Source organism: Prionailurus bengalensis, chromosome B2 (assembly GCF_016509475.1).
Source record: "Prionailurus bengalensis isolate Pbe53 chromosome B2, Fcat_Pben_1.1_paternal_pri, whole genome shotgun sequence".
Classification (NCBI taxonomy): domain Eukaryota; kingdom Metazoa; phylum Chordata; class Mammalia; order Carnivora; family Felidae; genus Prionailurus; species Prionailurus bengalensis.
In genome coordinates this window covers 130,487,367-130,508,329 of record NC_057349.1, presented here as the reverse complement: position 1 = coordinate 130,508,329, position 20,963 = coordinate 130,487,367, and the positions used below count along the sequence as shown (strand labels likewise).

The 20,963-nt window shown below is 37.7% G+C and overlaps 1 protein-coding gene across 9 annotated transcripts in view; it reads right to left on the bottom strand.

The window, feature by feature from the left end:
- UTRN (utrophin) overlaps positions 1 to 20,963 on the bottom strand; it is a 478,053-nt gene that overhangs the window by 159,889 nt on the left and 297,201 nt on the right. The window contains exon 1 of one of the 9 annotated variants that reach the window (XM_043592538.1): positions 3,257 to 3,663. The exons of 7 other annotated variants lie outside the window; for them this stretch is intronic. In XM_043592538.1, the coding sequence (XP_043448473.1) occupies positions 3,257 to 3,307 (51 nt within the window). In that variant the 5' untranslated portion in view covers positions 3,308 to 3,663. Of the gene's footprint in view, positions 1 to 3,256; positions 3,664 to 20,963 lie in introns of those variants that run through there. One more of the 9 variants, XM_043592537.1, reaches the window with a different exon arrangement.

Here is a 20,963-nt window from a genome sequence, read left to right as displayed (position 1 = left end):
GTGTTTAAGGTTTGATTTTCCTCCCACTAGGCCATAAGCTCAAGGAGGGCATGTCTAACCTATTCTCCACTCCATCCATGAACTCAGCCCAGTGCCTGGTACGTACCACACACTTAATAACTATTTACTAACTGTGGAACACATGACTAGACCTTGAAAGTGGAAGTTTGCTGTGTCTTCAAGAACACATTTGTTTTACAACTAAACATTGTGGTAGCACCTGGGTGGCTCAGTCGGTAAGTGCCCGACTGCAGCTCAGGTCATGATCTCAGAGTTCATGGGTTCGAGACTCGTGTTGGGCTCTGCGCTGACAGCTTGGAGCCTGCTTGGGGCTGCTCCTTCATCACTTGGTTAGATGACAAGGTCCTGCTTTCTGGCAGGCATATCCTTCCACAAGGTCATCCTCCCTTGGAAAGAAGTTCCAGTCTCCACCTCCTCTTAAGGACCACTATGGGGTACACATGGTTTCCATCGGCTGGGATCTCCGGATCCTTCGTGAGCTGTCGCCTTGAGGGAACAACAGAGAATACCTCCTGCCTTCTGGATTCCCAGGGATGCTCCGCATTGCCTTTTCTGGTTCTAGGAGATTAGGAATGAGTACCAAGTACCAAGTGTAATCTGCCTGTCCTGCCTATGCTAGAAAATCAATCCTGGCATCACCCATTTTGGGACTAGATAACCATATTACAGAACTCAATCATGTGCCAAACACTTGTGTATGAACAGATACACAATATAAATAAAAAAACCACTGAATTTCTCTAAAACTCAAAAACATCAACCAGAATACCCCCTTTCAATTTCACAAACTGACTGCTGCCTTGAAGTTACAGGGAAGGTCTGCAGTCATGTGGAAATTTCAATTATCTGATCAGTCTACAAGTTTTCGGATTAACCATCATTGAAAGACCCACCACATCGCATCTTTGGACCCTAGGGTTCTTAAAGCCTGAAAGGGCTTCAGGAGCATAGCAAAGTTACCTTTTTCCTATGACAACCTAAACCGCAGACTGAAGCATTTCAACTACTGACATGAGAAGGGTGACATCACCACCGAGGTACATATCCTCTCAAGAAGCAGATCCCTAAAACCGAGAAGAAGACAGGACTGGGGGAATGGAGAGTAAAAGAACTATAGAAAGACTGTTATTCTTGTATCGGGTGGCTTTTGCATTACAGCAGTAGGCCTTGATCATTCCCTAAAAATGGCATCATTGCTTTCCGAGCTGGGGGAAGGTAGGTAGTTGTACTTGAGAGGTGTGAGGTAGTGGTACCTTTCCAAAACACCCATTTTCCTGGCAACGAGTCAACACAGCACAGGCTATATATGAGACAGCTTTTGTGAAAATACACAAAGGATTTTTTTAAATACTTGACTTGGAGAAAAATATACTCACGCATGGCAACTTCCTACAAACGAAATATGGCAAAGAGATTAACTCTCACGTTGGTTTTCATAAAAGCGTTTAACCCAAAAATAAACATATCCGGAGAACTTCAGATTGTGAATGGCGGCAGGATTGTTTCTTTGAATTTGCCTTTGTCTCAAAAAAAAAAAAATCCCAAATCAAGGCTTTGATAGGAATAAGCCAGCAGACTTCTTTTACTGTCAACTCAGCTACTAAAATAAGAATAAGAACTAGGCAGATAATAAGGTTTGGGAGTTAAAAGAGGAAATATACTAATATAACCAGAACTTGTAACCTTGCCAATAAAATGGCCAGAAGGCTAAGGCAGGTTCCTAACCTCTGGAATCTGACCTAGGCTTTTTAAGACTAATGGCAGCAATTACAATACAAAAGTCCAGCCATTGCCCACAATTACTGCCTCACAGGGGGGTCTAAGTAATGAATTATTCATGCAACATATGCCCTATACCTTTTTAGGAAGAAACAGAGAAATCTATACAAACCAAGCTAACAGACCTCTTTATGGTCATAAAGTTTGTCACCTGCTGTTACCAGCTGCCATAAAAAAGATATTCCCTCCCTCCTCTGCCCCTTTTAAATGGTGAGCAAGTTGACTGGGAACCATCCTTACTCTCAGGAATTTAGGTGCTTAACAACATATTAAAGCAAGAGGTCAAAGTGCGTCCTGTGTTACAATCCTTAGTGCTACAGTCGGGGTGCAGGAGACATGGGGGCAGGGGGAGCATCCAACCAGAAGAAGCTAAATTCTTCTTTCTCCACACTCTTCCCACCACACTGTTTCTATCACCAGGAGGGAAGCACTGACTGCAATTGTTCTGGAAAAGCTCCTAAATTTTTCAAATGACATGGTTCTATGCCATTTTCCTCTGGCAATTGTAGTTTAGTAAGAAAAAGCCCATTATTCCTTTAATGACTCGATACAGTCTTGCTTGTATTTGTACTCATAAGGAACCGTAGAGTATTCAGGGTGAAAGACACTGAGCACATCTTTAACAACTGATAAATAATTGACTTAAGCACATAGTGAAATTACTTCACTTCTTTCTTTTTCTTTAAAGACTGGAAGTTGAAAGAAGGTAAGTGCTTGGCATCCAAAGGCTAAGGAAGGGCAGGAGCCCATGAGCAGCACGTTGAGGTTCTCTGTTTTGTTTAACTATAAATGTAAGGTAGCTTTGGCAGGCTGGGCTCAATCCTAGAGTGTGCCAAGAACTTTCCTATGGAAAAAAGAACTGAGTACAAAATTAATGATCCAAGCGTGAAAGCCCCACAGTGCATGCAAGAGCTCCCCATATAAAACAGACACTCGAAATAAAAAAGGAAAAGTTTAAGATCGGATGGGCCCTTGTCACTGGGAGGCATCTTCTCCCAACTCTCAGAACTGAATCTTCAGAAAGCAGGCTGGGAAAGGCAGTGCTCAGCCAACTGCAAGGAGAGAAACCTGAGGGGTATGGAAAACAGAACCCATGCCTGATGAAGTCAGACTTTGGCATGAAAACCCAGTGTTGTTGCTGGTTTTCTTTTTTTCTTTCCAAAATAACTTTCAATTAAATTACCAGTCGACTTGAGTACAAAGGACCTCTTCTGATGTGGAATTCTAAAATTGACAGGCATCGTGAGAAGCTCTCCTGACCAAAGGAAAGAATTGCTAATTTGCTCTTTAGTTGGAAAAACGTGTAAAAGAGGATATGTCAAATCAAATATGCCTTAGAAATTACATGAAATAATCAAAGAGTCAACAGAATATCTGTCATCTAAATGCAGAGTTTAAGAAAAAAAACAGACAAGGAAGAAAAAAAGCACATTCATGAAGTCCCCTTTCTGCATACCTTTTCAAATTTTGTCAGCAATTCCCGTAAACTGAAGTTCAAACCAATCATCGTCCAGTAGCCCTTGAAGCCTACATCTTTCCGGCAAACTTCCTTCAGACAACAGCTTTTAACTTCTAAAATCCGTATCTTTTCTGGCTATACTTTAAAATCCTTTGTAAAATCCTTTACAAGCCTTGCCTTTGAGCTATGGTCCATAAGCAGCAGCAGCAGCCTGTGCCGGGACATTTTAGCCACCCCACCGTGGGTCCGTCTTTTCATGGACTTCGGAGTTCGCAAGGAATAGACCTGCCTCTATAATTTCTGGTAGCTGTGCTCCACGAGGCTGGCATGGTCTCCTTTTTCTCTGGGAAGCCCAGGATTCCCTTCTGCTCACCTCACTAATGACCTGCAGCCCACAACTGTTCTCTCCTGGGCCCCAAGCTTAGAGTTTGGTCTCAATTACACACAGCAAAAAAGAAGCTATATCCTGGAAACTTGCATGAGAGAAGGCAAAAAAAAAAAAAAAAAAAAGCCAAGTATTACCAACTTCCTCCATTCAGACTGGTTTCAGAAAGAAAAAGAAAAAAAAAAAAATCCTGGGTAAAGAGCCAGTTTTCAAAGAGCATGACTTATGTAGAGTTCAAACAGCAAGGAGTGTACTCTTGTCTGAAGAAACACCCAAAGAGGGGACAAGAGGCCACCGGCTTGCACTCTCCCAGACACCGCAGCCTGCGTTGCTATGGCAACCACCAAGCTAGTTTCAGTCCATTTCCCTAGGTCAGGCTATGCCTAAGGGATGCTGTCAGTGCAACAGAACTAAGTTGTTTGAAAAGTTGTTCTATCTGTCCGGAGAAAAGTTCCAGCAGCAGATGGAAAGGCCCCCTTCTGCAGACTTTGCGGCAGGGGAGGGCAGCGTCCGAGGGCTTCCCCGCTCCCCTCACCGATCTGACAGCAGTGTGGTAATCCACTTCTCTTTCCAGCAGTTGTTTATTATTTTAATCAGCATCCTCCCTTCCACCACCCCTCACACAGTTTGAAGAGAAGCTCACTCCCACTTCCTGGAGGCCTCCCTTCCCCAAACTGCAGTGCAGTATCTCTCAAGTTGTCTCCGTCCAGAATAGATCGTGGGATCCATATTCCACTTTGGAACCCACCCATGAAAATAAAAGGGGGCGGGCGCAGGAAACCGACACAAACCACCAAACAAAATACGTGTGATCAGTTGTATTGTTTCTAAAAAGGTTTTAACAATAAAGTGATGGGGAAAATACTTTCAGAAGAGCGTTTACCTCACTGACACTACCAAAAGTCACTCAGGCTCTTTTCATGTGGAGAATTGGCTTATGTCTGAAATAAAACTGAAGTGAAACTACCCAAAATGGGAGTAAATAACCAGTTACTTTCAATGTTGAATTTTGAGGTTAAATTATTAGTGGCACTCACAGAAACACTTCTGCAAAGTTTTCAGTGTAATTGCTTTAAAGGAAAAGTTCCAAATGATATAGTCTCTGCACAGATATTATGGACATCATTCCAAGGCAAAAATGTGGTTTTGCTTTTGCATTACATACCTATGTAGTATACCAATAAAAGTCTGACAGATATGTCCAGATGAAGCATATTTCTCTGGCTATGAACAGAATTTCATCATGAATATATAATGCTTTTAAAGATGACACAATCACACATGGAATGATGTTAATCTTAATATAACTAAGTTTACGTTTTGCATCAGGGCACAGAGCAAAGAAAAAAAAAAACCCTTAAATTGGAATATGTTATCTCCTAAAAGCCTATTTGAGTTACTTAAACATCAAAATTGTTAGCAGTCAATCATATGGAGAAAGTGATTCCATTAACAACAGAAAAAAAAACATCTATCAGGGAACAATATACAATATGGTTATTCTTTTTTGGATTTGCAAACCACTTTTATTTCCATTTCGTTCCCAGCTTATTTTCATATCAGTATTTCAATAGCATATGTTTTACATATGCGGATCTATACAAAATTTAACAAGCTTTTAAAATATTTTCATCATTTATTCATAAAACCAACATGTCTCCAGGGGAAAAATGGCTTTATGAGATTTCTAGCAGAATGCATTTCACCTCAAGGTGCCCAATTCAGATTTATACACACACACTATTAATTTCAGAAACAAGTGTGGTAAACTAATGATTATTCAGAAGTTTATAAGTAAAATTAATCTGAGCATTTTGTATCCAAAAAAAAAAAAAAGGAAAGAAAAGAAAAGAAAAGCAGTGACATCAGCATGAAGACTAATCATCAAAATGGAGCAGAAAAACTTATACGGAAACTGACCAGGCTGACCCTGATCTGTGAGGGCTCTGAGGCCACATGCTGAGATCTTTCAGCAGCAACAAATAAACTTTTTACATAAATACAAGACAAAAGGAACCACCAGCACCACCACCACCACCACAAAAAATAAATAAATAAAGGAGTGAGCGAAAAAGAACAATCTTTCTCAGCTGGGCAAACTTCCAACTACCACCCAGGGTGCTGGATGCTTGTGATCAGAGACACGTGCAAACATGCAAACCCCCCATGCACGTATCAGAAGAATGAATTAAATAAAAACTCTGCGGAACAACAGAAAATACCATAGTCTTTCTCTCAAGTAGAGTCTTACATTAAATGGGTTCTTACACCAGAGCAAGAACGATATGTTATTATTAGAATTCCAAATATCCTCTATCCTTAGACAAGGCTAATCTTTATGAGGGAAAAGAAGCATCATCCTGCATATTAGGGAGTTCTCCCCAAAGCATAATAGATACCTATGTGCTAGAAGAGATGAAGCCAGGATAAAGAAAGAGGGGAAGAGTAGGTTCCCACCTGGAACTCTGAGGTGGAATTTCCATCAGTCAAGAGTCTCTGTACCAAAGACTAGCTTCCCTGATGGTCCCTACAAATGCCTGACACCCAGTCTCAGAACTAACATCCTCTGCTCACTTAAATAAGGCTCCTAAATTATAATTATAAAATCTCAAAAACTAAGATATTGATGAACTTAGCTATGATAACACCCTCTTTAGGAGAAAAAGGGGAAAAATACTCAGTGGGTCCATATGGAACCACTCAAAAGAAAAAATTGTTAATTCTTACCGAATTTTAATAATAGGGTAACTATAGTCTCATGTAAACACTGAAAGGCAACTAAAATATTTTTATTGCCATGTAATTGACATTAAAAACGTAAAGTTTTAAAAACAAATTGATCATTTATGTAAAAATCCAAAAATATTCTATAAAATTCAAATAGCTAAAATGTAATATATTATTCAAAAGTACTATTCTCTTTGATAACCGAGTGACACATCAGAAGTGAGACTTGTAAAATATAAAAGTTAATTGCTTTTATAACTGTAAACACACTTTACTATGTATTTGTTGGATATCTATAAATAAAAATACTTTCTCAGTTTAAACTCTGTATACAAAATATCATCTTGGTAATACACCTTACATCTCCACAGCCATTTCTATTTTTACCAAGCACCTCTTTGATACATTGTGTCTTATAATCCTTCAATCATTAAAACAAAAAAACAGAGGCCTCCAATGAAAGCAGTACATCACCAGAGAGACTTAATAAATTGGATAATGAAATTTGAAGTAGTCGACATCTTGCCAGTCTAAACGAGTGTGCAAATAAATTGTGCACTAATCCTCAAGAGGTGGAAGGAACATAATACTGCCAATGCCTGTAACAACCAACACTGAATATGCTAAGATTCTCCCACTGAATAAGCCACGTCTCAAACATGGACAGGCAGTTCCATGAGGAAGCAAAGGTTACAGAACCAGAGAGAAGCACAGGAAAACTCAATAATGGAATCAATAAAATCTAAATCTAAATTACTTAATAAAAACCACATTCCATTGCCAAAGTGAAAAGAGCTACATGTATATATGATTTTGGCCAAAACGTTCAAAGGCTAGGATAATTAAGAAACTTTTTATGTTTAGAAACTGTATTTCATTTAATTTATTAAAAGATGACTGACTTATTTAGCAATTTCATCAAGGCGATAAGACATTCTTTAGGCTTCGGTCAAAGATAAGCAAAAAGAGCAGTCTAAATGCTTTGCTGAAAAGCAACTTATATCTTACCCATATAGTAGATCTTAAAGTACCCTTCCTGCTAAACATAGAGTTCAGATTTTTAAAAACTGTAAACTTCTATAAAGCATATTTTCTATGCAAAACCTAACATGTTTCTTTTTACATCGGTCAATATAAAGAACAAAAAGAAAAGGAAAGAAAAGAAAAAAAAAACGCTTCTTGGGAACCTCCAAAGTGAAGCATATGGAGGTCAGTAGGTGATTACAAATAAATCAGTACATCATGGCTTCATTCAAAACGAAGAGCTTCGGGCATGGATAGAAAAATGTACTTATTATAAGCCCCTTCGGACTTGGAGAAAGATCCAGATTATAACACCTTTGAAAAGAATATACACAATTCTCCTTTTCCTAATCCTTCTAACTCAGGGCTTAAAATTCAAAAATAAGATAGCTTCAAGACCCTAATCATGATCTGAGATTTCAAGTCATTCATTGTCTGCTGCTGCTGTCGCTCTATTAAGAGGAGTCCTCAATGCGTTACAGCTCTCTAGTTAACATCAGCCAACAACCAACTCTGTCAGCTGGGAGCCATTTAAAGTAATATACAGCCCCAAAGGGCAGAAGGTTCAGTCTAAAATGGAGGCCTGAGCCCCCCTGATGAAAGGCGGAACTTTCCTTTTATCCCAGAAAGTTCAGGCAATATGCTTTGTACACAAAGAATTGTTTTTAACCTTCATCTCTTCAGTAATGTCATCTATTCTGATAATTATACAGGGGGCAGTCGGGAAATAAAAATTATACTTCATAAGAAAAAGATCCAGTACTTTTTCCCCCATAACCTACAGCCAGAAGAGTCTACAAGACATTTTAAAAGGCACAAAGAGCTTTTTCTGTTTAAGAGGAGTGGATGGGTAGGATAGGGGTTGAGGAAGAGAAATGGCAGCTGATCTGCTTCCGAATTAGCCAACCAGGTGCAGGGGTCAGCCTGTAGCAACCTTCTAAATATTTAATGATTCAGAGAGCACTTTATTAGGTGACTAAAAATAATGCCAAGACAAGTTAATGTTTCAAAACCATATCCTTCCTAAAATACACGCAGCATCAGACAAGAGTGAAACCATCCCAGGCAACCACGCCTCCTAATTCCAGATGTCAATTGACAGCCTGTGGGACATGAAACTAAATCACAAAGGGCTTTGGAGAAAGTTCTTATAGGTTTTCTAAAGGCTTTTCTAATTTTCTTCAGCTATCCGGATTTAGAAAATTAAAGCCAAAAATAAAATACAGATTTTAATAATAACAACGAACATGTTAAGATAAATCAAAACTGTAGGTACTGTTTGTACTCACAAGTAAAAAACTGATACTTTTCTCAGGAGGGCATTGTTCCTATAATGTGGATATGTACTGAAGGAACCCAGAGGAAGTTCAAACTGCCCTAGCGAGACCAGCTATGCTTCTGTGTATAACACTAAGCATCAGAGAAGCCTGCAGGCCAGTCCATTCAGAGCATAGTTCTGCTTCAACTCTGGCCCATGCTCCTGCCATCTTCCTGTGTAGCATCCATTTTGGAATTCTCTGCAAAATGACACTGCGAACTTTGACTCACTCATCATGATTCATGTTCAGTAGTCTCACCAATAACCAGTCAACAGCCACTCCTATACTTACAAGTATGGCTCTTCCAAAAGACAAAGACAACCATCCTCTTTGTTGTCCCGAATATCTTTAGTTATATTTACTTTTGATACCTTTATCTCTCTTCCTTCATATGTTTACTCTGAACAATGAGTTTCTACACTGTCTTTTTTATTCCCCCACAAGTTTTCAATAAAGCACTGTGTAGACGGCGAGCCCAGAGACAGGGAGCCCAGACGATGTATTATGCAGCTCATAATGAAATCAATAGGCAGATCACAGAATGAAGAATTCCTATGTTTGATAGAATTAAGCTTAAGCCATTACATTTCCTGGAGATTATTGGAAGCAGCAGAAGTGACTTTTAAAAATCTGCCAAATGGGGGGTGGGGGATAAGTTAGCAATATTCACCAAACATTAAAATGTATATAACTTCTGAATCAGAAATTCTGCCCTTAGGAATCTAATTTGTAAACAGGCATACAGACATACGTACAGGGATGCTCAGTAAGTCCTGAGATAGCAAAAAGCTGAAAACAATCTAAATGTCCATCAATAGACAACTGTGTAAATAAATTTTGGCAGATTTCTCACAATGTAATGCTGTGCCACAGTGGAAAAGAGGGAGATGGTTCTATGTGCTGATAATAAATAATCTCTATTGTATATGTATGTATACAGGCTATGTATGTATATGCCAAAAGGGGGGGATTGACACGGTTATGCAAAGGTACAATATATGAAATACAGATATTTCTGGACAGACATATATTAAGATACGAATGACAGTTACCTCTGAGAGAGAGGCTGGAGATCTAAGTGCCTTTTACAGTGTGTGAAAATTTTACCAGAAGCACATGATACTTTTTCCACCCAAGATTAAATCAATAAATAGATGGGAAATTCCCAACTAAAACACATTTGTCTTTCTGGGTAGATATGTATCATTTTTCATGGTGGCATAATTTGAAGGTAAATGCCACCACAGGCCATCATTTTTGCCTTTGAAAGTTTCAGAAGTTTTGAGGGACCAGATGGTCTGACATTCTAGCAAATCAGCCCTCAATAGAAATAAGCCTTCAACAGCAGTGGGCTGGTCAATGGTAAACTTTTCTAAAGGAGAGACAAAGCCTTTTTGTTCTTGTAAGTTACTCAATAACTTGTAACTCCAGCTCACTTAAATAATAACTGTGTTTCTAAATAGGAGGTATGTAATTCAAACGGTTCTCTTTCCAAGGAAACCAGTATCTATCTCTATTATCTAATACCTGCTCTTTTATGGTATATAGTTTTTGGGAATGTTTATAAAGTCAGTTGATATGTACCCACAAAAGAATATCTAGCCTGTTTTGTTCAAGGCAACTGAAGCATCATTTCATCTTTCAAGTTGAGCTAGGGAATCCAGCGGAGGGGACTGGCGGAGTGAGAGCCAGGTTTACCACTGGCTAAGGAGACGGTGCAGTACAATTAGCAATTTTGTTCATGGAGCTCAGTGACAGTAGCTAGAGAGACAGTAGCCCGGCTTCTCATGTCTGGAGAAGGTATGTTTGATGTGTTATGAAGGTTACTCTGACAAAATACTGAAGGAAATGTACCATTCCAGGCGAAAGACACGGTCAGCCATCACACAGTGAGGTCTGGCACAATCTTGTTTAGGACTAGATCGAGGCGGGGGGGGGGGGGGGGGGCGGGTATATTCTCCAGCTCTACTTTAAATTTGCCAAACCAAGGAATTTAAAGCAATTTAAATACAGAATTTGATCTGGCTGGTGTTTTATCTTTAAACTAAAAATACAGGATGATTATAATGTGACAGAGCCTTTAAAAGCACAGCACAAAATCTATTTATGCTTTTAGGATGAGTACTGACATCAAAATTGTAACCTTGGGGAGCTAAACAAATACCCAAGTGATGTTGCTATTGCGCAAATATTTTAAAATATTACTTCAGATACGCCTTTATAATTAATGAGATCCATACGATAAAATCAACATCATTTTTCAATTAGACTTCTTCTTTTACCAAACTTATAACACCCATCTTGATCATCAGACTTACTGATCACTAGAAAGACTGTTGGTAATGTGCAAAAACCAAGTATACATTCACAAGTTTCAAGTCTACCATTAATTAGTAGATTCAAAACATGATGTTATTAAGGATGTTACGAAGACGACATAACGCTGTTAAATATCTTGTTGCTCCAGGATATTTTTAGGGATTTCAATATTCTTGGACTCATCATACCCCCTCTCTGTGCCTACTCCCAGAGACATTGGTTGCTCCTTTTTAGCTGTGGCATAATTTTTTAATTTTAGAGACAGCGAGTGCATGAGTGGGGGGGCGGGGAGAGAGAGGGAATGATAATATGAAACTACATTGTAGCCTAAGGAGATTTGCACTTTTTGGTCTTTCTCTTTGCAATGACCTGAGCCTCCAACCTTCTCTCTTGTCTCCAGCCCTCAGGTACACATGTTCATACTTCATCTGCCTGGACATTGAAAGAGAGAGAGAGAGGGAGAGAATCTCAAGCTAGCACCATGTTCAGTGCACAGCAGGATGTGGGGCTCAATCCTAGCATCATGACCCTAGCATCATGACCTGAGCCGAAATCAAGAGTTAGATGCTCAAAGGACTCAGCAACCCAGGTGGCCCTGGATGTGACATATTTTTTTATATGCCTCTTAACTACCTTTCAGTCAACACTATATACTCTTACAGAAATGATTATGGCTAAAATGACAAGAACTTATATCATTAGAACATAATTTTCTTATTAGAAATTATTAATTAGATCATACTATTATAATAGTCTGAAAAGTAATATGGAACCATTTTAATAATATGAGAAAGTAATAATGTTGCATATGAACTAGATTACTTATTTGTATTATTACATCCCAGCCCTAATATATCTTTCATGGCATATATAAGAAACAATAACACTCTTAGAGTCAAGGCACCTGGGTTGTGATTTGATCTGTAACTATCTAGCTGCTTGATCCAGAAAAAGACATTTGAACCCTTGTCTGGACTTTGATTTTTCTCTGTAAAATGATCCTCTGACACCTCAGCAAACACTCAAATACTCTTATCAACAAAGATATTCACTAGTACTATACAGTTGGCTGGTCATTAGTTTCAACAAAAATTCATCCATAGCTGGATCATTTTAATTACAGCACAATTGAGACTAATATAATTCTATGCATTACCAGGAATATTTTCACATATCCCCCCCAAATTAATAAAAATTCTGAAAAATATATGACAATGGATTATTTTGAGAAGCATATGTATGCCCTCTTAGTATTCCTGTATATATGTCACCAAAATGTTCATAACTTAAGTGTTAGGGCACCTGAGTAGTTCAGTCAGTTGAGCATCTGACTCTTGATTTTGGCTTGGGTCATGATCCCAGGGTTGTGGGATCAAGCCCCATGTCAGGATCCATGCTCAGTGTGGAGTCTGCTTGGGATTCTCTCTCTTACTCCTCTCTCTCTCTCTCTCTCTCTCTCTCTCTCTCTCTCTCACCCTCTGTCCCTCTCCCCCACTCACACTCTCTCTAAAGTAAAAAAAAATTCATAAGTGTTAACATTGGCTATTATTAGCAACAAAAGCATAAAAACATATATATAAATTATAAAATAGTTCAACAATGATCACTAATTATTAAAAAAGCACTAGTAAGTAATAAAATATCCATCACATTAGTGAAGTGGTTCCTGAAATAGCAATACTTCTTCCATTTTGCTCACTGACGTATCCCCAGATGTAGCCCTATGTTCCTGACACATAGTAGACACATATGTCTACACATAGTAGACAATCAAAGAGTAGTTGTTGGATTCCTGAATCAATACCATATGATCTCTACATAAACTCGTAAAATGTTGAAACTTCACACAATATGGAATCACCAATACACTTCAGTGATAACTGTTTAAATATCAAAATGTCTTAATATTGTTTGATACCCTCTTCCTACAGTTCTCACACTCACCTCCCAACAGAAGTGATTCCAGCCACCCCTCCTGATGTTCCCTCTCCTCAATTCTCTCCTGTTTCCAATTAGCATGACAAACCAAACTAAATTCTCTTCAAAACCTAGTGTAATCACAAGGTCACTTATTTTGTCTCACTCTCCACTGCTTCAGCTATAAACTAGTACAACAACAGCTGATTTCAAATGTAAATTAGCTATGACTTTTTAGAACATTGATACAATACCTGTCAAACTGTGTTTGGTCCACTGAAAGCATGCAATAATAATAAATAAAAAGCTCATTCCCTGCTTACAGCCTTAAAATCCCAAAGTTCTTGATAACTACCATATCAGCCTACTACCTTTTTTCTTTTTTTTTTTTTAACATTTATTTATTTTTGAGAGAGAGAGAGAGAGAGAGAGAGAGAGAGAGAGAGAGAGGGGCACAGAATCCGAAGCAGGCTCCAGCCTCCAAGCTGTCAGCACAGGGCCCGATGTGGGGCTTGAACTCATCTCACACAGATCTCACACAGATCTGAACACAGATCTCACGAACTGTGAGATCATGACCTGAGCCAAAGTCGGACGCCCAACTGACTGAGCCACCCAGGTGCCCCCCTACTACCTTTCTTTAATGTTCCCCACATCCCAGGCCAAAACTATCTAAACTGTAATATAGTGCTGTCTAATAGAACTTTCTGTGATGAGGGAAATGTTCTCTATCTTTGATGCCCAATAAAGTAGCATGGCTATTGAATACTTGAAATGTGGCTAATGTGACTGAGGAACTAATTTTTGATTGTGTTTCATTTTAACTAATTTTCATTTAAATGTAGACAGTCACATATGACCAGTGGCCTTGCTATACAATCCACGCATGATTTCTTCACAATATTCTCAAGAATATGCTTTTCTAACTTTCTCCAATATACACTCTACTTTTTCTCCACTAATAGGATTCTCTTCTCTTAAACAATGGCCTCCCTTCTTCTACTCATTGAAATTTTATCCATCCATCGAGGTCTAATTCAATTTCCACCTTCTACTCAAAGACTTGTACCATAGCTTTAATTGAACAATTTCCTATCCAATATTGTTCGTCTTTATCATGCTGTACTGTTATCCTGTACTTTTCTTACATATTGCCTTGCTTTGCTTCCAGGTTGTTTTGTCAATTTGTTTTATCTTCCCTCTAACCCCAATAAGGTATAAGTTCTTTGCTAGAAAGAGAAAACAAGTTAAATTTATTTATCCCTCAAATAACGTATAAATGCTAAACATACAATCATTGTTCAACAGTTTGTAATTAACAGGAATAAAACAATTAGAATGAATTTAAATTTTTACATTCTTATTGTGATTTTACAACTGAAGAGAAAGCCATGATCTTGGCAGACACATAGATTCACAAAGTTACCAAAGTAGTTAATCTAATTCAATTTTCAAGTAAAAAATTCTAGGGATTATTTTAATCTTTCCATTTTCTGAAAGGATCCCAAGTTACTCTAAAGATTTTGCACTTTTCATACTCATAAATTTCTCCACAAAGAGGTTTCAGTCCTTCTTTTGTAAACCACTCAAGCTTAACTTCTTGACAAAAAGTTAACGTGACTGTATTTTTAAAAGTCATACTTTAAATTTTAAAAGAGAGTGCTGCCCTCTTGTGAAATGAGGTAGAAGGTTTATCTTTTCATGGACAGTTGAGTAAATTTTGCAAAGGTAGTAAAGGTTAAATTTTAACATCGAAACAAAAGAGTGTATCTCAAAGTTGTATCGATTTCCTGAGGTCTCTCCCTTCTCGTCTTGGTTAATTTTCCACCCAAATGAGGGATGGAACATCAGGTTGAACTGCTCGCAAGTGTACTATAACTAAAAAATAATGAATGACTGGAATATCTTCACTGTAACAGGAATGAAAGAGTGCAGTTTGTAAATATTGTGTTACTGAGGAGGCAGTGGAAGAGCCAGTGACAGAGAAGATGAGTCAATGACAACATGGAAGGTTCTGAGTCAACTCGTTAACCCTGGGCAAGAGTTTAATCTGTCTTCAATTTACTTATTTACATATAAAGTATTTTAATAATACCGCAAACTGTATAGATCTGTGTTGAGATTAAGCGAAATAGTAGAGGTAAAATAATTAGCATAGTCCTTGTCGTATGATAAATGCTTATTAAAGACTGTTCAACCGACAGTAATATTACCAAAAAATTACATTCATAACAGGCATTTAAACAATAAAGCCTCTCAGAGAGTATAACAGTTGCAATATATGCCATCTTTTATTTGGGCAGTTATGATATGGCTCAAGTACTAGGTGCCATAAAAAGACATAAAAGTATTACTCCAAAGGAGCTCACATTCTGAGCTATCCATGAAATACCTGGAAAACCATTCCCTAATTTCATGAAGAACAAGTATGAGTAGATTCACAAGTTCACAGAAATGATGGCTCTAAAACCTACGGGCTTTAAGGATCCAGTCAAACACGTCAGTTTATTTGAATGACACATAATAGATCATCTCAATTCTAAAGTACCAAGAACTAGAAGAGGAGAAAGAAAAATTGCTGTCAATTCCATAGGGTTTCCTTTTTTCTATAGAATGAGCTTCTTGGAATGAGATTTTGCTTCCTCTCCTATCCTCTCCTCTGGGCCTGGGATAGAAAGATTGTAAGAGGTTAGCTGGACAGAGTATAGTAAGAGTAGACTAAACCATCTTGACTCTTTCTCCAACATTAGCAAACATGAATAACTCACAAACCAGTTTTCATTTACCCACCACATTGGGACACACATGAAAATAGTTACCATTTACATAGCAATATTAGGAACAGGTGTGCCCATAAAAGAACACGTTTAAAATTTAGAGCATTCTTTGATTTGATGGTCAGCACTCTAAGGGAGCTGTATATTTAAAGTAATCTTCAGGAAATTCTTTTGTAATGTAGATCTTTTGTCAAATTAAAAGCCATCCCCTGATATATCTGTGTTAGCAGTTTGAATTTTTATGCATGAGAGGTTTTCTTAACTTGGGAAAACATTCCATTTCTTGATTGGTATTAGGACAGAGAATAAAGGAGTGTCTGGATAATGAGGTGAAAAAGTGCCTTAAGGAAGAGTATGGGTCTAATATTTACTAATATAATACATTTTTGGTACAGCTTCCTTAAAAAAATCCCTTTTTAAAACAGCCTATAAAAAATAAAGAAATGACAATTATTCTGTTCTATTATTCTAATTAGTTGCGTCTCTGTTCAAATAGCATTCAGCCACAGAGGAACCTTGTAACATTTTGGTGAGCTAATTGAGAAAATCTCCAATTAAATGTTAAGGAAAGAACATTAACATGCACATGATTTATAACATTTTAAATTAAATAATGCTTTGATTGTTTATAAGGCTGGACTTTCAGCAAAGGAAATGGTGATTCATCATATACCTAAGGGATAATGCTTCTAAGAAGCAAATAAAGGTTAAAAAGGCAGGGAAATATATGCATCAATAACTTTTCAAACCGAATAGAATTACATGACATTGTAACCAACTAATTTTCTTAATCTCGTAGAAAGGGGAGAAGTTTGACAAAGTGAACTATCAAGTAGGTCCAGGAAAATAGAAGTCAACCTAAGTCTTGTTCCCATTTACTTAATCAGGTAAAACAGAATCTGTTCAGTGACCCATATCAGAGATCAACAAGAAAAGGTTTTCAAGTTCAAAGAATAAGAGAAATGTGGCCCCGCAGTGTGTGCTAAATAATAAGTTTTCAATAAAGGTGTGCTGATTCAATGTGATGGGCCACTGAACACCATTTTGACATAAATTTTTTTAAAGAGGTGCTTCCTCCCGGCACCCCTCACTAGCAGTTAGTGCTACTCTGCTATCTCCCACTTTCTGCCAGTCAGAACCATGCTCTGAGTACCTCTAAACACTCACATCGCCAACACAGCTTTCAACCTTCCCCCCCCCCCCCCGATACTGTTAAGCCGCCACAACCCCTCTGTTCTGCACAGATTTCTTTTTTTTTTTTTAATTTTTTTTTCAACATTTATTTATTTTTGGGACAGAGAGAGACAGAGCATGAACGGGGCAGGAGCAGAGAGAAAGGGAGACACAGAATCGGAAACAGGCTCCAGGCTCTGAGCCATCAGCCCAGAGCCCAACGCGGGGCTCGAACCCACGGACCGCGAGATCGTGACCTGGCTGAAGTCGGACGCTTAACCGACTGCGCCACCCAGGCGCCCCTGCACAGATTTCTTGATCTCCAACATTAAGGCTGCTTTCTCTGGATCATTTTATCTTTTTCAGATGCTTCTATCTTTCCTCTAACCCTTAAGATTCTATCTCCCATTATAAATCAAAGAGCTAAGGCCATATTAACTTGTTGACTTGAACCAAACTACCTTGTTCATATTGCAAAGCACCATTCTATTACAGGGATCAGATTTCCATCATTTATTTCAATTCTTGGGTTTTCTCTGTTCTTTTCAAATTGAACTAGCAGCGACACCCAAAGACAAATACAAAAGTTGTCTCTGGAACCATTAAACTTAAATACATGTTCACAACAAAATACTTTATAACTAAACAGTATCTAAGTTCTAGGACTATTTTTAAAAGGGTAAACTACAATTCTATTACACTAAAAAATACAAAAGTATGCACAGTAATTAGGATAGGCAAAAATAATTCTTTGAACTATAGTATTCTCAAGAAAAAAAATTACATGAGAAGAATTCAACTTAATAACTGGCACGGACATATTTCCAGGCCTTTAGAGAATTCTATGCCAACTAGATTCAAATTCATTAGCACTATATACTGAAATAAAGATCAAGTTAGTTTCTCTGATAAACTAAGAATTATGAAATGATAGTTATAATTACTTTTTTAAATAAGACACTACGGAAAAGATAAAACTAAAAAAATGCTGGGGAAAAATATAAATTAGGCCTCTAAAATTATAAATGTATGACAAATGTGTAACCAAACACATACTTAAACATATACCTAGCTATCATAATTTTCTATTCATTTCTAAAGTCTCTCGGATTATTATTAGAATATTAACAATTTGTAAAACTAAATAATATCCCATGTTATAAAATATTTTTTTAAATTCTCAATCACTGAGATGAGAGATCATTAATTTTGAATACTCTGGTATTTTATAGCTAAAGCCTAATTCGGTTTAGAGCCTGATTATACCTCTATGAAACTCTGTATTTTGGATCTTTGGATCCAAAATGACCTATAAATACCAGCCATTTCAACCAGTCAAAGTTTTTCAATACTAATTTTAGAGCTCATTTAAAATGGCATAAAAGGATGATAAAGGTAATTTGTATATATTGGGACTCACCAAATGGAGGCCACCCCAGTGGCCCAGCCCATATCACAAAACTAAGCCAACGTCAGCCTGCACTTAATGGGAAACGCCCTACTGTCAAGGACACCGAGCGCACAGCCTTCACCATCCTCCAACTCAGCTCCAGCTGGCTTGCCTTACCCTAGAAAATAGGACCTTCCAGCCCTATAAGGAAATCTCCCCCACCTCCCAGCCCATCACCCTATTTCTACCTTGCCTCTTCTAATGCTCCAGAAAACCCACTCTTTCCCTAAATCCCTCCAGAACAGTGCACTCACTGTTTGTGAGGCACTGCATTGCCCCAGTCCATGGACTGTATTCCCTTGAACAAAGGACGTCAAATTCTTTACTAAATTGTTTGTTTTTGTCATTTAACAAGGATGAAGATTAGGAAAACTTAATAACCATGGAGTTTTGCATATAGTTCTGTAGGGTTTTGCTTTTCCTACCCATGTGTTAATTTGCTTGAGCAACTGTGCAACCATGCCTTTATATATATCTCTCCTTCGCTAATGTAAAAGTAAATTAAAGAGATATGTGACACGGTATTATGAAGAAAAATTCCCCACTGATCTTGCCCTTTTTAGGAAGATGATGAAAATAATTAAATAAACAATAAATATGGCAAGCCATAGATACCATGGACTCAACTACACATGTAAAACATAATTTTAGCAAGTGTGGAGTGCATGTATATAGAAGTATACAATAGGATTTTTGAGCCACAACACAGAACCACTTTAGCCAAATTAACACAAATTTTTAACAAAACCTAGTTGTTTACAAAATAAACAAAAATTTGCATATTTACATAAAAACTATCCAATCCAACCTACTCCCTCACTAGACAAAGTTAAACTCATTTCCTTCCTATTTTACGAACATGCAATATTCTGAAGCTTAACCTAGACTTTGGGTATTTGTAGTTCCCTTGAAATACATTATTTCCTTGTCCCCTCTGATAAAACAAAAATTTAAACTTCCACCTTTTTTTTAATGTTTATTTATTTGGGGAGGGGGGCGTGCACACAGCCAGGGAGGGGCAAAGAGAGGGGGACAGAAGATCTGAAGCAGGCTGTATTAAAGGCAGTGAGCCCGATGTGGGGCTCACACTCCAGAACCATGAGATGTGACCTGAGCTGAAGTCAGACATTCAACTGACTGAGTCACCCAGGTGCTCCTTAAACTTCCTTTAAATCTTCAACTCTTGTTCTTCATTGAGATCTGCTCTAACTCTAAACTGGTGGTCACTCATGTACTTTATGTTCTAGACCCCGTCAATCTCTGATGGAGACAAAAGCCCTTGATGACACAGTACCTTTAACTTTGCCTCATACTTCTCTCCCAAGCATCAATAAATTTTCAGGACAATCCATTATTATTTTCCCTAAAACTATATAGGATGATGTTGAATGAAAGGGGGCATGAAACAGAGTGCTGTGGGTTCTGATAGACTCCATGAGAAAAATAAAATTTTGTCTGTATCAACCAAGGAGCAAGAAAAGTATTAAATCAGGTTCAGGGTCAAAATTTTCCAGATTACGTAACATCTACTCAAGAAGCATATCCCATAATACATAGCACATAATCTACATAAGTATAATCTACTCAGGGAAATCCATATAATAAAGTCATGCCAATATTTATTCCCCTAATTCTAACACTCAGAATGAAGCAACTGGCCTGTGGGAAAAACATCTTCTTGTTCCTGGGCTGAGCAAATTGTATCACTGTTGTTGCCTTTTTTTGTTTTTAATTCCAAAACAAAGAACGCATTTCCAGTTAAAAAGAAAATACGGAGTTATAGGGTGTCTTGACAGGATGGAGAAGGTAAGTAAATTTGTGACATGTTATCTCTAAACTGACCTTGTGTCACTGGTGCATAAAATGCTCGGAATTGAGCAGTAAGTAGTGTGGCTTATCTGAGAGGGAGGAAAGCAAACACAGAACCCAGAAATTAAGGAACTTCCCTCCCCAGTCCCTCAAAGTACATCAATTTTGTCTCTTGGGATTAGGGTTAAAACAACAAAAGATTGTCCCCAAACAAGAAATTGATTACAGTGTCAAGGATGTCAGATTAGCAGGTAGTTACAGAGAAATGACTGGAAAGAAGACCTAAATATGACAAGGGCAAATAAAAAAAGAAACTGCAGCTTTTACACAATGTATGCAACCTCTATGGATAATACTAGAAATTAAATCCACACCTGTAAAATTACCTGGCTCATACTATAGGGTATTTGGACAAGTAGTATAAGTTTAAAAAAAATTAGCCATAATAATTTAAAAAAAAAGTTCAGACCATGCTTTTGCAGCTTTGTAACAGAGTCAGAACTGGCTAATGCACACATAGTAATTAAGAAAATTACATCATCTTTTCAAAAAGGGACCTACACTCTCTGCCTTGTTTGAGATCTCATTAACTTGAAATAAGTTCCAGTCAAAGACAAACAGGTTTTACATACCATACTAGATTTTAATTATAGCTAAATATACTTGCTAATTTTATATTCATGTAAACACCTGCATTGCCTGTGTCAAGATTCCTGAGCAGTAAAGATTTCGGTGAACCTAAAGCATAAAATCAACCAATCACAAATTAATTACCTTATTCATGGAAATATTATTCAAATCTTCA